The sequence below is a fragment of the Dermacentor albipictus genome, chromosome 1 (assembly GCF_038994185.2).
Source record: "Dermacentor albipictus isolate Rhodes 1998 colony chromosome 1, USDA_Dalb.pri_finalv2, whole genome shotgun sequence".
Taxonomy (NCBI): Eukaryota; Metazoa; Arthropoda; class Arachnida; order Ixodida; family Ixodidae; genus Dermacentor; species Dermacentor albipictus.
The window spans coordinates 325,151,649-325,168,018 of record NC_091821.1 but is presented as its reverse complement, the minus strand read 5'-3'; the positions used below and the strand labels follow the sequence as shown (position 1 = coordinate 325,168,018).

Below are 16,370 nucleotides of genomic sequence, written 5' to 3'. Positions count from 1 at the left end.
GTTCACTGATCCATTTCACGATCTCCATTTCAGTTGCGAGAGATTCGAAAGATAAGTGAGAGCCTGGTCGTAAGCAAATAGTTCTTACTCTCGATTTTCAAGGTATGTTCCGGAAATATTCTGTCGGCTGAGCCAAATTCTGAAGAATGCAACGAAAATCGATCAAACCATTCCTTCATTTTATTAACATTTTATCATTTTATTCGTTCCCAGTACACATCCCACCTTGTCATGAACAAAACTAAACTACTTTGACGTTTCGTGAGCCCAACGTTGCACGAAAACACGGGCTCGATGTCACGACATCCCCGGTGGTTTAGTGCACTAAACACCCAGTCTGCTTTGCCAGCCGTGCAGCATGTGAGGCAGCGCTACGAACCAGCCATGTAAACTCCGGTTATATCTTTAAAGTTGTCGCGAGAAGTTTTGCTAAGCAGCGACTTGGTTACTCTAGTAATGAAGATGCATATGTGTTGGATATTTGTCATTGATATTTAGTGGTTGGATACCTAATTGCTGGAGGCTAGACTGTTCAAGGAAGCTAACCATTCTGCCTCAATAATACCTTGATCGCAAACAATGTTATTCGTATGAGGCAAGCCTAGTCCTCACAGTTTGCTTGCATAGACGCACAGAAAAATAAATATGGCATATTGTATATTGCATTTATTTTTAAACCAAAACACGTGACGAAGCTAACAAATTTATGCTGAGTTTGTGCAAGCCGCGTTCACTGCGTACAAACGGAAGTGCTTGAGCCAAAAATTTTCTCTAAATATCAGAAATGAAAAGTTTTCGGCAAGCTAAAAAAATTGTGGCATTGACGGACATCTAAAACTTGCGCAGTAACCTTCATAACTAAATAATTACTAAATACATATTTTATTAATAACTCCGCCACACGTACAGCAGTTCGCGAATACAAGTTAAGGCCGTCTAGTAGATATCTTGAGATTGGCACGACTTTCGGCATATGCGTCTTCAAAATCAGTAGTAGTTTGCATTAGAAAGAAGCTCACAGGAACAGGGAGACTTGCAATTATCATCAGTGGTCGAACATTACACGGTGTCCAAAACATGGCGTCTATGACGTGTTTCAGACTGCTCAATCACTACTGGTGAATGCAGTCAGCAATACCATATCCTTTGAGACCCGCTTCTGTCCTCCAGAGAGAGCCGTCGTCGGGGCGCGGATATGGACACCACCTATTTAAAGATTATTTATTTAGATCACTATCATTATCATGTTGTTGGAGCCAGAGTTTCTGCAAGTAGCTCGTCTTCGTCTGGTGGACACAGACAACGTTTATTTAACGTTGAACGTCCTTTGTTTATCCCGAAGTTCTTAGCAATGCCTTTTCGAGAAGATAAGAAATACTGACGGTGATGCATTTCGCTATATCAGCACTGGCACTGGTGATGGCCGCTTATCGTGCACTTTCTTACCTTCGCCGCCGCTACAAATATCGGTCAGAGAAAATTATCCCTCTTTCTGTAACTCCCGATATTTAAAGAATTGGAAGCAGTGGTCGCTGAAGCAACTGGCATATCGTCGGTGCTGCTTGTCGTTCTTGACGCAGACCTCGCAGTATCCTGCGGCGTCGTACGGAGCCCTTGGTCACGTGCTCGCCCACGAGGAGAGTCACGCATTCGACGTGGAAGGGGCGCCTGCGGACGCGGACGGTCTCTACCGCTCCTGGTACTCGGGTGCCACGGAGAGCCGCCTGGAGGACCGCAAGCGGTGCCTGCGCTCCGTGTACCGCGTGCCAACCGACGGCCCCTGGCCCACCGAGGGCGAGGACTACGCCGACTCACTGGGACTCATGGTGCGCGAAAGATTGGTTTATTTAACATTCCCAACTGATGGTACAAACGCGTGCGAGTACGTGTTTACCTACGTACACGTAACCCCAGGTGCCACTATGGAAACAACGGGCCGTCCTTTTAGAGATCTATGTTCTCTTGCTTGTGAGTGCGTTTGCACTCAGAGGCAATTGTTTGTTTGTTTGTTTGTTTGTTTGTTTGTTTGTTTGTTTGTTTGTTTGTTTGTTTGTTTGTTTGTTTGTTTGTTTGTTTGTTTGTTTGTTTGTTTGTTTGTTTGTTTGTTTGTTTGTTTGTTTGTTTGTTTGTTCGTTCGTTCGTTCGTTTGTTTGTTTGTTTGTTTGTTTGTTTGTTTGTTTGTTTGTTTGTTTGTTTGTTTGTTTGTTTGTTTGTTTGTTTGTTTGTTTGTTTGTTTGTTTGTTTGTTTGTTTGTTTGTTTGTTTGTTTGTTTGTTTGTTTGTTTGTTTGTTTGTTTGTTTGTTTGTTTGTTTGTTTGTTTGTTTGTTTGTTTGTTTGTTTGTTTGTTTGTTTGTTTGTTTGTTTGGAACACATGACAGCCCCCCAGTGAAGGGGTTTTACATGAAGGCTCGTCTATTACAGTAGTATGAAAGGTTGTGTAGTTGCTCGATCATTGCGCTGAAGTCACGAACACTGGAGTGGAGTGCGTGAGTGGCAAGCCCATACCGATCTCGTGATGTCCTGAGAAAAAAAAAATAAAGGAAATGACGCAGTGTTAAAGAGAAACTAAAGACTAACATTAAGTCTTGCTGCAGGTACTCTAAACTTACGCTTGTACAGCAGCACAGCTGCCACTGTTACGGCGAGAGTAGGCTTGGCAAGACAAAAAGACGTGAAAACGAAAAACTGATGTCGATGCCGTTTTGAAATCCCCGCACCAGCTCAACCTGATGTCGAAATTTTTTAAAGCTTGTAATCGGATCTAGTTAATTTCTTATCGGTGAAGGAGAGGTACAATTCATCCTAAAAGAATCAAGCTCTCCACCTAGCAAGCTTCAAAAGCTTACCCTGCGGCAGAATGGCCTGAATACAAGAAGGTACACTGAAATTTGTGATGCCACACTGACGCGCCGGAGCTGAGCTTTCGGAGCGAAACTTCAGAAAGCGAAGTGGGAATGGACCCTGTTCTATATGAATCAGAATAGAGTTTTAGAGAAATGCTTCACCAGTACAAATAGCTAAACGGTGATTTAATGTTGCGCATCAGTGCCTATTTAATGTCCACCCACTAATTATCCCGCACAATGTGACAGATCGTAAAACTCGATTCTAACCATACCTTGTGTGATTCAATATTTATATCCTCTGTATCCTTTAGCCCTAAGGACATGGAGGGGGCGCCACTTGGTTTTGAAGCAGTTTAAAACATTGCATATACGTGTTCTAGAGATCCAGGTAGCAGAAGGTGACGACAAAGACGAGCTTAATAGCTATTTTCATGGCTAGTCATTTCGTTTCTGGGAAATAGTGTAGCTTGAGCAAAACAACACACAAACAAGAAAGAAAGGCGGAAAAAGCGCCACACTTCCTTCGTAATCGGGATTCACATGCGAAGCACATACGCTTGATAGGACAACATTTGATTTGATGCATGTGCGGAACGTTTCCGTGTTTCGCTTTTTGCTGGCTTTAACTACGATTAAAGTTAGTCGATGTGTTGCGGTTGTCGCATGTCCCCGTTGTCCGGACACGGACACGGTTGTCCCCGTGTCCTTTTTCTTTTCATAAAGGTACTGTAAACATCACGTTCTATGCATCCCAATCAATTGCTGTTCCACTTTTCGATAGACTGCAAATGCACGTGCAGAATGGCTCGCCCGATAACAAAACATTTATCTTGAAGCCACCTTAAGGGCGCGTGTCCTGGTTTTAGAGTGTAGCATATACGAAATTCATTCCATTAAGTAAACGCGAAAGGCCGGCCTATTGTATATCCAGGCTCGGAAAGTCAATAGCCTATAGAGAGCTGAGTTCATAAAAGCCTGTGTCGTAGGAGATAAGATGAAATTCTCTCACGACTTCCTATCAACACAGACAGCCGGCAGTAAACACCCAAGTCGGTCGTTTTATTGGACATCACACACTTTGACCTCATGAGCATCAAAAGAAACGGCATAGCATCCGCTTCTTTCCGAAGAGGAAAAGAAATGAATTAAGAAATGCTAGCATGCGTGACACGTGCTTCGCAACATTTACGGCTATACATAGAAAGAATTGCCTTTGTGCCTTCAGGCGTCTGCTATAAGCTTAGTCTCTATGCCCATATGTGGACAGTATTTCCTTGCCTTATTTATGTCGGAGCGATCTGGCTTTCTGGAAGTGTTCGTGAACAGACCCTCAGAAGCAAGCAAAGATGGCGCACGAAACGAAATAACATTTAATAAACATTGAATTCCTCGGGATACAAGCGCAAAGCTATAAAGTAGTGATTGCAAACTATCATCCTGACGAAACACCCTTACGGTCTATCATTGGCCCCGGCGGGGCACACGCCACCTACTCACGCACTTTCTCCAGCAGTGCGAAGCAATCTTCCTCTGAGCAGTTTCGCTGGTTCCTTAGCCTAGACCGCTACGCATACGCGCAATGTCACTGGAGGGGTCTGTTGCTAATACTGCAACCGCTGGATTAAGCACTTCTGTGAGCATGGCATCGTTATATGTAGGTGGTTTAAGAATAATAGCTTCGGTCAGCATCTGACATGGTGTCCGCGATGGCGACGCTATGTGCATTCTTGCAAAACAGTCTGCTGAACGGCTATATGGTTCTTTCTTTTTTTACAGCGAATCTCTGTAACTTTACCCCCCCCCCCTCCCCACCAATGAATTTGTCCTTTCCGTGGGTAAAAACTCAACCAGTCACAGCGGGACGCGCGCGCCGCATGCGCCGCTGGCTTCCTTACATCAACACCAGATGGCGCTCGCCTCCGCGCATTCGCTGCAGCGGCGGCGCCGGCCATGCGAGGTAAACACAAATAACCAGAAAGCTCGCCTTTGAGCAAAGTGTTCGCCGCAAGCATTTCCCGGTAAAGGTTACGGTTATATAAGCTGCAGTTGCCGGGAAGCGGCAACTGTAGCACTTCCCGGCCACTGTAGCATACTAAGCAGTGAGTGGCGTAACTACACTTTCGTATGTAAAAAAAAAGGGACCCGCCTAGCAACTGATTTCATTTGTGTTCTGTTAGCGGCATAGGAAGTCTGAGCACAGTTAGCACGCCTGAAGAGCAGCTTGAATACGATGAGCGACGAAGGTAACCGCAACATCATGCATAAGGGCGTCGTGCTCAGGCTGAGCAGGGCCCGGTTCAAGGCTGTGTCACATTGGCCTATCGGATCGGTTGATATCACAGCTTCGCTGGCCAACCACCTTCACAACGTATATTGGAGCCCCCTTTTTTTTCTTTGCAAAACTGTAATCTTTACGACCGAATTTGTTCATGTAACTGTGCCTTTGCATTTGTCAACTTTGTCGTGGTTGGCACAAAAATTATTGGGAATCACAGAATTACAGAAATTATAATTTTACTGTAAGTTTGACAGGCTTCATTCGTGAAATTTCTACATGCATATTGCGTCTTTCCTTTGGACGATGCGCGCGCGCGCGGAAGAAAACGACGAACTGCTCCTGAGTTTCGAGCTGTCGGCTCTAGCTGAGTCGCGAGCTGTCGGTTCTTGTATATATACTTTGTAAATAGTACCATTAAAAGGACTGATATTGCTTACCATGTTACCATGACAAAACTGATTCCAGGGAAAAGCATCCACTATTGTCCACATATATTTCTAGATGGTACTGAAAGCATCCGCGCAATGTATGCTCACCTAGCTCGTGATAATGACTTGAATGTCTTGCTCCTGTGTTAATTACTTTCTAAAATAGATGTGGAAGCTCTGCTGACGTTGTCTAAGTAGGTGTAAGCACTGTCCCACTTGCTCATCACCACGCATACGAGGCGATGTACATTGTTTACCGTGACTGACGAAGCAGTCGACGATTAATCAACCTTATTGACGGTCGTTATCAACCTTATCGGACTCGATCCACCCCTTATCGATCCTATCAGCCCTTATTGGTTGTAATCGACATTACCAGACTTGATCCAATCCTTATAACCCTTATTTGTCTTTATAAATCTTATCAGAATCGCTCTGACCCTTATCATTCCTTATCTGGCCTTATCAACCTTATCTGACATTACCCAACTCTTATCGGTCGTTGTCACCCTTATCGGATATGATGTGGCTCTTGTCAACCCTTATCGGTCCTTATCAACCTTATCAGAACTTTTCCAACCATTTCAAGCCGTTATCGCTCTTTAGCACCTTATCCGTCCGCGTCGAACCATCACCTGTCGCGATCAGACCCAGCCTCTCATGGCTCCTTATCCTGATAAACTGATTGACTGCTTATCTGTGTTGTGCGACAACACAGATCACGCGGTGCAACATGTTCATCTTGTTCCGATGTATTCGCCTACTGCAAGCGTGGGTGTTTAGCCCAGTGGGTACCACTCGGCTTCTGAGCGAGAGCTTGTTGGTTCGAAATTCACCACCACCATACTATTCGTTCCAATTTATTATATTTTTCTTTATTGAGCACATCGTGTTACTGCTACGGACGGTCCGACCGACCGACAAACAGATTTCCTGGGTGAGTCGCCTAAGAATGTTAAGCAATAAAAAGCAGTTGTGCCCTTACTGAACTGGTAGACAATGCTCACATGAAAGGGTTAGCAACAGAATGTGAATACAAATTGTGCACACATTCGTAACAAAATCAGGAAAAGAATACGAACAAGAAAATAGTTTTTGAAAAAGCACTACAATTGAAAAGAGGAAGATTCTAAACCACTCAACCACACAAGAAAAAGACAGAAACATAGCTGCCATGTCCCAAGATAAAGAGCATCCCTAGCAGCATTTTTGTGAACGGCAGCCAAATAACAGTCCAGCCCTATAGAGGGCTCGTTTTAATTATAGTCTTTCGTGTGTCCTCTTTTGTTATATTGGTTCAAACCTGTGAAGATCCGCCAACTAAGCTAATCTGATACCTTTTTTTAAAGGCCTGCAATGTGACTAGAGGGTGGATAGAAGATGCAACAGAGGCGTAGTAACCCAAAGAAGAAAAAAAGAACTGGGATGAAAAGGGCGCAAGCCAGACACGTGTCCTTGATCTAGCACGCACCTTCACCCCATTCTGCGTCCGTACGATTGCACTTGCCATTTTTTTCTGCCCTTCTGTCCCCCTATTAAAGGGCACACTTTCCCATTTAGTTTTACTAGCTTTCCTATAACAATGGGATACTCCAGGGCATCCCCATCTTCAACCTCATTGGAAATACATGTGCGGCTTTGGCTACGCCACTACTGCGCAGCGTGGAGTCAATTCTGCACACTTTAATTGGCAACATTGAGCGAACTTCTCTGCGTGGGGGATGCAGAACAAAACTTCAGATACGAAGGTGAATGCGGTGCTGTGACCGCGTCGTCCAAGCTACTCGTATAACGCCTTATGTCTGCTATCGTCTTCTTTTCTGAACCTGCTTCTTCCCTATCATGAACAGAAAAAGATGCCCTGGAAGGTCCTACAGAAGATTTCGTTTGTTGCGACATTAGCGCTCGGAAACAATGCTTGTCGAACAAAGAAGTGCATTACTTTAAGCAAACACACCACATATCTTCGCAGGGAGTGGTACATCCCGTAAACTCGGTTAGGAAGGATTTTTGTCAACGCCGGGTAATAATGCAGACAATGTGGTATCCGTTTTTGAAGACACCATCACGGTGAAGGAAATGAACACTCTGAAGCAAGGACACCTTCGTATACTACAACCACAGCTCGCTCCCGGAACGTCAATCTTCCCTTCGTTTAGAATTCAGGCCTCGAAGCATTTTGCTTCAGCATACATTACAAAGTGTGTTGGGGTCTATCAGCATGCTGTGCTACAACCCTGTTGCATTGCATTCCTATTCGGGTAGTCACGTAGAGAAAGTTCGAAACAAAAGAAACGACCCACCACTTGAGATTAGCAAGCCGTACGTGACCAGCCTTGTTCATCCGAGTGGCCCTGTGATCATTCATTGCGTTCTTGTGCGTTCTATCCGTGATGCTTATACCAAGTGTCCCACGTGTCTTCGAAGACAAACAAACCAAATACATTATAGGTATCTAGGTCTGATTCTCCGATCGGGTGCGACGTCCGAGTTTCTTACTGTGCGACGATGTCAACACAAGAGAATGCAACGTTCTTTCCAACCTCTTCTTTCTTTCATTAGAAGGGGGCGGGGTAGTAGGAGTGAGGGCAGGGGGAGGGATGACTGTGAGAACATTTTCGCGTGTTTGTGGGGATCAGCGGTCTTTCGCGAGTGTAGGAAGGCGTAGCTGAGATGAGCAGCTATCTCTTCGCACCTTGCAGATGGCTTTCTGTACGGTATAGCTGTGTGCGCACATTAGGAAGTACAATGGGATAATCTTACTTCACAAGTAAACAGCCTTGTGATTATAACAATGTTTCCCTCAATCTATCATAAAATAATCATATAGTACCTTCCTAAATAAGGAGGAAAGTTGTGGAAGAACTCAGGTCCTCTCTGTTCGGATACGTGTGAAATGAAGAAAGGGTCTCGTTAGACAGGCGCTTAAGCAGTCTGAATGAAACTTTACAATTAAGAAAACACATATTAGTTTATCCTTTCTTCTTTCGTTTTTTTTGTTTTTGTTTTGGATACGACTTGTATGCACGCACAAAACTCATCTCATGAGATGAGTTTTGTGCCTGCATGCAAGTCGGCACTTGCGTCCACGCAAGTGTTGTACGATACTGGCCTTTGCTGTGGCTTTGGTCTCGTTAACACTTCTATCGCTGTTACTAAACAATGGTCGATGACAAAGGGTCAAAATAGTATGAAATAAAAGCTGTCGTTACAAAATATGGGCCATTGTCAGGCTTTTCTCAAACTCATATGCAGGCGTGTCGCAATCACAAATGGAGGTTGTTTACTAGGTGTTGCCGGTATGTCTTAGAAGGATGTCTTTCGCTAGCAGCCCAATCGATTGCTTACAGACTGTTTTCCGTTATTTCCCGGTACCATCGTGTCATGAATTTAAAAAAATCAAAAGCATACACAAGTATTGAAATGACGATCGGACGCCTCTTCAGTCACAATAAAAAAAAAAGAAACTAAGACAAAAGAAGTTTTCCCCGTTTGGCGTATCACAAGGAGGCTGCAGTCGATCTGTCCTCCCCTGCATATTGCTTTGGCTGTCAGGAATTTTACGTAACTGACAGCAGCAAGTTTATGATGGTCGCCATGCAGAATTTCATCAAAAAACATAGCTCTCGGTTGGCATTCCAGCACCCACGTGGCACACATTTAAGTTTAGGGCGGGAAACTGCACCCCAACGTTGCGCAATTGTCAAGATGCCTCTTAACCGGGGTGCACGGATATCGACTGTTTGCAGTAGTGTTTATTGGACAGCCTTATTGATTTTGTTGTTCAAGGCCGAGGAGATGAAACTGGCTTGGCATGTATGTCTTTTTCTGAGAATTGACGCGTGTTGTTCCAGTGCTTTCCTGAAAGTCCCGCTAGACCCAGCCTTCGTGTAATTCTTGAAGTTGCCAGTCCCTTGACAGGAAATGTACACGAGACGCATAATTCTTCATGTCTAAAGTAATTTGGGAGGCTCCTTATTTCACATGGAACGTACTTCGTCTGGCACTCGCATTCACTCACCCAAGATGGTTTGAGCGTCGCGGTAAAATCTTTGATGATCATTTGGTGTAAAAATTCAGACAAACAAGTCTCATTAATCAGTCCTCAAACTGCCAGCTGCTCGGCTCATGATCGGCTCGACTGGTAGAGCGGCTACTTCGGTCGGGCACAGCTCCAAGAATTCGACTCACACGGACCGTGACAAATTGTTCTTGAATTGCGAAAATTGTTTTATAACGTTACCACACAGGTTACTTTTCTAGCATCGTGCTAAAGCAAGGTGAATGACTTTTTTTTCTTCTACTTCTTTCTTTGTTTTTTTTTCTCGCACACGAATTTTTTCACTTAAAGAAAATGCGTTATAATAAAGATCGAGGGCCCTATAACGTAAACTATTCCAATCTCTTTTTATTCCAGTCTCCTAACGTTAAATTTACGCTACCGCTGACCGCAAGCACAGGGCGGTTACTCGCAGTGTTGTCTGAACAGCCCAATCAATTGCTCTCCTTGATTATAGGATGTCACTTTTGTTTGCTTTCAAACCGAATAGCATTGCCTTACTTGACAGGTTTTCTTATTTAATTTGCTGACCAAAGGCGAGGAGCATGCAGAAGTTGAGAGTGCTTCAGTGGGGTCGGTCTAGTGCAGTGAAAATAGATAACCTGATGAGGAGGGTGGTGCCAACGTCTGTGATTGGACCGCTTGTTCTTGCTCAGCTTTCAGTGTCTGGTAGAACATCGCGGTGCCTTACAACGGAAGGGTAAAAATGCAGCTACAACAGATCCTCAACGAAGGAAATTTGGCAGAGTGATGTGTTGAAAATGCTTAAAGGGCTCGACAACATTACACTGCCACGCAAAAAAAAAATATTATACACAAATAAACCATTCTCCCCAGCAGATTCGAGTAGCCATAACCAGAGTGATCGGTAGGCAGCCATCTCCTATTCATTTCGGAACTGGGCAGTTTCCAGCTTTCCATTAAAAACTTCAATTTCGTACGGCATATAGTGTATTTTTAATGTGTACACGTCCCTATGACGAGGTGAGTTTTCATGGTCTTGTGACGTTTCGTCACATACAGGGGAAGTTGGCGCAGGCCTAAAGCTTTTGACCTCAGAATCGGAAATAATATTATATATATTGCAGTCTAATCGTGCGTGATCAGTGCGTAGACGTCATATCAGAAGATGGGTAGCTATCACGGTTTTCCTGAAGTCGTGTGACAGGCATGTGACGAGGGGCTGGCCCAAAACACGTTTACTAATCGTGGAGGCCTGATCGCAAAAATGGAATAAAGACGTTTGGAATAGCTCTACGTTATAGGGCCCCGTGTATACGCCCTCACATAGCGGTGAAATTCGCGATTAGTTCATTGACTCGATTGTGTTAACATTCAAAAGCAAGACGCCAATGCAATGATGGAAACAGTATACTAGGAGTAATTTTATTATTTACGACTACCTCGAGAACCTCGAACATGCACGGAAAGCTCGCCAAACTAAAATTTTTGCATCGCACCCTATCTGGAAGGCGGTCATTATGCCTGAGAATCGAATCCACAACAGCGGGCATCGGACGTGAGCAGCAAAACGTAATTGCCACCATGCCAATGCGGCAGTGGGATCCATTGGCAAAGTATAGAAATATAGAAATAGTAGGCTAAGAAAGCTCAGCCTAAGGAAATCTTGCAGCCTATACCTAATAACGATCACAAAGCTCAGGGGTGAAGGATGCAATAGCGAAGTAATGGAAAAGTATTTTTAATTGATGAGAGACAAAATACAATGTAAATGGAAACTACAGCCTCCTCCCCCCCCCCCCTACTAAAAAAATAAAAAAAGAACAATGCACAGCTGTTCCTCTGCAAGCAACCTTTTAGCCATACGGACATGAGGAGCTTTCGTGTTGTAGACTGTCGCACCTCTTTTTGTGAAACCATACTTTCCATTGAAATAGAGCTTCGTGCTTTCACTGAAGTTTTCATTTCGATGTTTGTGATGGGAATCAAGAAATAATGTGCAAAACAAGACAAAAGAAATCAAGGTGAGACGATGCAGACGAGCGCAACCGTTACAACAAATATTATTGTGTGCTGACTTTCACTGCCTTGCAAAGCAGAAAATTTTAGAAAAAGAAAGAAAGAACGACATCGCAGGGAAATCTCTATGCACACTAACCCCGCATGAAGCCTCCAAAACTTGTAGCGTTGAACACTTGAACCGGTAGTAGACAGGACTCCGAGAAGCCTGTTCCTTTAAGAATGACTATGAGCTAAGCTGCAGAATGTCTCTAGAACTTCGCCTTAGGTTGATGTGCCTTTAGGCACCGCAGTGTGCAACGCGTGATTCTGCATACCACTGGCAGAACAGGAGTGACTTATTCCGTCAAAGCTTGCTCGGTTGGCGCGAGCGTTTATTGACGAGCTATACTAATGACGTACCGAAGGAAATAATAAGAGAAAATTTCACATGCGCGCGATACATACTACCGCGGATATTTTTTTTTTTTTTCACAACCTCGCTAGGCCGTGGTGTAAGCGTAATTGCTAGGGGACATGGCAGATGATGTCTGCCAGTGAAAAACGACCCCTTAGAGATGCGTCGACAGAACATGCTGAAAATGGCGTTCAGTAATGACTCAGTGCCGCGTACGTCGTCCCGCAAGCGGGTTACATTTGCGCCGGTGGTTAAGCGCGGGGCTTCGTCTGGCTTATTAGTCGACTCCCAATCCACCCCGCAGTCGCCTGGACTTGGTACAACTAACCAAGTAATTAGTGAGGCCAGCCTTGAAATCAACGGATGTCGGAACTGTGTGCTCGCTATAACGTTAGTATTCTACGCCGCTGCCGCCAAATAATAATAATAATAATAAGCCACCAACCAGGCTTATGCTAAATCAACCTATAGCGGGTGGTGCTATCAGAAATTACAGTTCCAATGAGAAAATAAAAAAAGAACTAATTCCTAATTTAGAAGAGGTGATAGAAGCGCGCAGAAGAAAGCATTTTTTTCTTTTTTTTTTTTTACGAATCATTCTCGGAAAGAATGGAGTGATTTGTTGGCTTTCCAAAAAATGTTAAGTTCTGCGTATATGATCTCATTTAGCCATTTGGCTTCTGCGAGTGGCTCGCATATTCGTTCGATAGACTGCCGTGGCTTTGTGAGTTAGACGTATTTGTGATCTTTGGCTTCATAAGGAAAGAAAGAAATGGTGACTTCACCTGTATTATCGGCTTCATTAATTCCTTCGCTCATTAGGTGGTTTTGTTCATACAGCGAGCTAACTGGTGCGCAAATTTAAATGCACTTCTTCCATCAGAAGAGTGAAAATTTGTGTTGAAGTGTTTATTTTTTTGGTGCGCGGCGTAGTACTCAAGTCAGAGTAACGTTTTTTAAGGCGCACGTGTTCACACTGAAAGATAACCGGCATTATATTGTTTTACGTGAAAGAAACAGGAGCACTGACGTGGATGTTGCGGTTATTTTTCGCCAGGCTTGGAGACAAGATCATTCTTAAAGTTTGCTAAGCTGCAAGCTTGGGCGAGTAGATAAAGCATCTCTCTCTCTCTCTCTCTCTCTCTCTCTCTCTCTCTCTCTCTCTCTCTGCATGTCTTATTCTGTGTGTTGTGGTTTCTGCGCCATCTGTTGGCATCGTTTCTATAGATTTTCAAGACTAACGTATTGAGAAAATTCACAAGAACATGGTCAATTTTACATGGGCAGCTCTAATAATAATTCAGGCAATTTCTCCGCCGTCATGTTATACATGTTATGTAACCTGACACCTGGCGCCACAGTTTTCAGTGCGCTCGTCAAAAGTTTTACTCTGACTGATGTTAACTTTAAGGCTGACGAAAAGTGAAGTGAATTAGAAGTGACTGTTGCCAATATTTAAGGTAACATAGCGACGCAGTTGCCTTTATGGGGGTAACTTACAGTGCTTTTTATAGATTAATAAATTTGAATGATCGCCTTTTTCATTTACTTTTTAACGGTGGACAGAAGAAACTCGGTGAGACATTTCGGAATCCATGTTCACGCTTTTTAGATAGGAATTGTGCATTATAATGTGAAATAAGTATGGAGAAGACAACAGGGATGGTCATTCAGCGCAAATGTCTACGCGCGATCTGCGACCAGCGTGGTTTGCCTACTCGTGTCGGGTTCTCGAAAGCGACCGCCGCCGTGCCGCGCGCACGAACTCGCGCAGGTGGCCGCGACGGCCTTCAAGCGCCGGCTTCCGCCGCGCGCTCCGTCGGGGATCGCGCCCTTCACCAACGAGCAGCTGTTCTACGTGAGCTCGTGCTTCAAGTGGTGCAACAGCCAGGGCCCACCTGGCGAGGCCGAGAGGGACCAGCGTCGGCAGGCCGTGCACTCGGACATGTACAAGCGGTGCATCGCACCGCTGCTCGTCCAGGAGAACTTTCTCGCAGCCTTCAACTGCACGCCCACCGCCGCCATGCGCCGGCGCGAAGACTGCGCCTTCGCGTGACGCGACCGACTGGGCACCGCGATAAAGGAGGCTATACCACCATGCGATAAGCTTCTATTTATGAGTGTAATTGATCTGCTGTCCGTTTTGACGGCAAATAAAATTATAGTTGACCATCGCGGCCTTTGACCGCGCAGATATGAAGTGACTGCCGCTTCGGAGCGTCGAGTGGTTGGTTGGTGGGGAGTGGCGTCCCGAAGCGACGCCAGAGATACCTAAGAGTCGCTGTACAGTGGAAGCTCTAGAATAATTTTTACCACTTGGAATAGTTTAATGTGCACGAAGGCTCAATGCAGGATTGGTCGTGCTACCCGTCTGCATCATAATGCAGCTGCGCGGCTCGGAATCGAATTGCAAATGGAATAGCGGCGCATGGCGCGGGACAAAGGGAAGGAACTGAATGGACGATGCGCTGGCTGTCAGTCGCAGCGCTTCGTCTAGGTGCTTGTAGTTTACAACCAGCGCTTCCTTCGTTCCATTCCTTTCATTTGTCCTGTCCCACGCGCCTAAAGGGGGCGCGACAAATCGGGTGGGCTGGCGTTACCGTTGTGCAGCCTTCCACAGCGCTCCGCGTACATTTGCTTAACAAGGCGTGTTTCTTCGCTAATCTGTGGTCCTTAGGCAACGGGCGAGCTGTCTGCATTTTTGAGTATGCCACGCAGCTGGGGATACAGGAACACATTCCTATGAGTTGGGCTGGTAGGTCAGAATTGTATCAATGGTGCAAGAAGGTTCGCGGCCGTACAGTTAAAAAAACGGGCAGAAACCAGTGGTGGCTGGAGTGGCAATATTCTAATTTCTTCTTATTTATTCTAAGTGCACCGGCTGCTTCACGGGCAATTGTAGGCGAACGGGACGAAGAGAAGCACACCGTCCCAGTTGGGATTGTCGGACGTGACGTAAAGGGCTAGCACGTCGCCAAGAGTATGGTTGAAAGGCTCCGTCAACCCGTTAGTCGGCCGGTGGTATGAGCTAATGGTACGGTGGATGGTATGGCACTCCTTGGGAAGTAACGTTGCGACTTCAAATAGAAAAGCGTGGCCTCGACCATCAAGGAGTCCCCGGGGGGCTACGTGACGGAGAACATAATGTCGCAGTACGAATTATGCAACGTCTTGAGCAGCTGCAGATGCGAGTGCAGCAGTTTCTGCATTGCGTGTGAGATGGTCTACTGCAACGATAATCCAGTGGTTACCAGCACCGGTACAAGAAAGCGGACCGTAAAGGTCGATTCCGACCTGATCAAAGGGATGGGTCGCGCAGGTAAGCGGCTGTAAAGGTGCGGCAGTGGACTTAAGGATCGACTTCCGGCGCTGGAAGTTCTTCGTTGAACTTAAAACGATGGGGATGCGCATGACCTGACTGGCGGCGAACGTCTTTGGTGTAACCCGAGGTACCTTGTGTAAATACGCAAAAGCAGAAATTTAAAAGGTCTTCTTTCATTGCAAAATTGTGCTCAGTACGTAAAGCATAACGAAATGTCCATAGCCGACCGTAGTTTCGTTAAAGTGCAAAACGCCAAGGCACTTTGAAAGCAAAATTTTAATTACTTCTATCCTTTTCAATATCCTAGTGACTGAACGTTGTGGCCCATCAGGTAAAAACAAAACCGCAGTAAAGAGCGCAAACCTTCATGTACCTCTAACTCTTCTCGCTGGCTATGCATCTCCGGGTCTTGCGCATTCAGAAAAACCGATGGTTGCGAAAGGCAGTGAAGACGACGGACAGGGATTTTTGATGGCACGGAAAGCAATATTGTCGGCAGATTGCTAGCACATAACCACTGTCATGGCGGATTACGCAGTACTCAGCTGGCAAAAGCTGTCTGCTGTTACGAGAAAAACATAACCAAAAGAAGTACGCGTAATAAGGTATTGCTTCATCGAAGGACGTACTCGCGCCGACTGGGTGCAGTCGCTCACCGCCATCGAGTTAAGATAAGGTCGTGCGTAAACTAACACGAGCACTAACGTTTCTATTTGCGCTTGTGGTTGAAAGCGTTGCATCAGCGCCGCATAATAATTCACTCGGAAAGCGAAAACCATGTTTTTCTTCATTTATTCAGCGCGTCGTTTGCTATGGGAAGGGAAAGCCAGAAGGCACTAAATGGCGACGTGGTCGCGTGTTCAAAGATGACCGCGCCCATGTGGTGGGGCCGTAAAAGCTATACAGCAGGCCTGGCGGAGAAACACACTAAACCAAAAACAAAGGTCAACTAAGGAGTGGCGAATCCAGAGGAAACAGGGCAAGGGGAGTAGCTGGCCTGCTTCGGAATTGCAACGCTATAGGCGCAGCTTCAGACAGTACCAGAATGACACTATCTAT

At 45.3% G+C, this 16,370-nt stretch overlaps 1 protein-coding gene across 3 annotated transcripts in view; it reads left to right on the top strand.

Annotated features, from left to right (window-relative positions):
• The window catches only part of LOC135909143 (phosphate-regulating neutral endopeptidase PHEX-like), a 220,270-nt gene extending 206,110 nt beyond the window's left edge, over nt 1-14,160 (top strand). For all 3 annotated transcript variants that reach the window (XM_065440968.1, XM_065440978.1, XM_065440985.1), the window contains 2 exons: nt 1,581-1,826; nt 13,764-14,160. In XM_065440968.1, the coding sequence (XP_065297040.1) occupies nt 1,581-1,826; nt 13,764-14,045 (528 nt within the window). In that variant the 3' untranslated portion in view covers nt 14,046-14,160. The remainder of the gene's footprint in view (nt 1-1,580; nt 1,827-13,763) is intronic.
• Nucleotides 14,161-16,370: the final 2,210 nt, after the last annotated feature.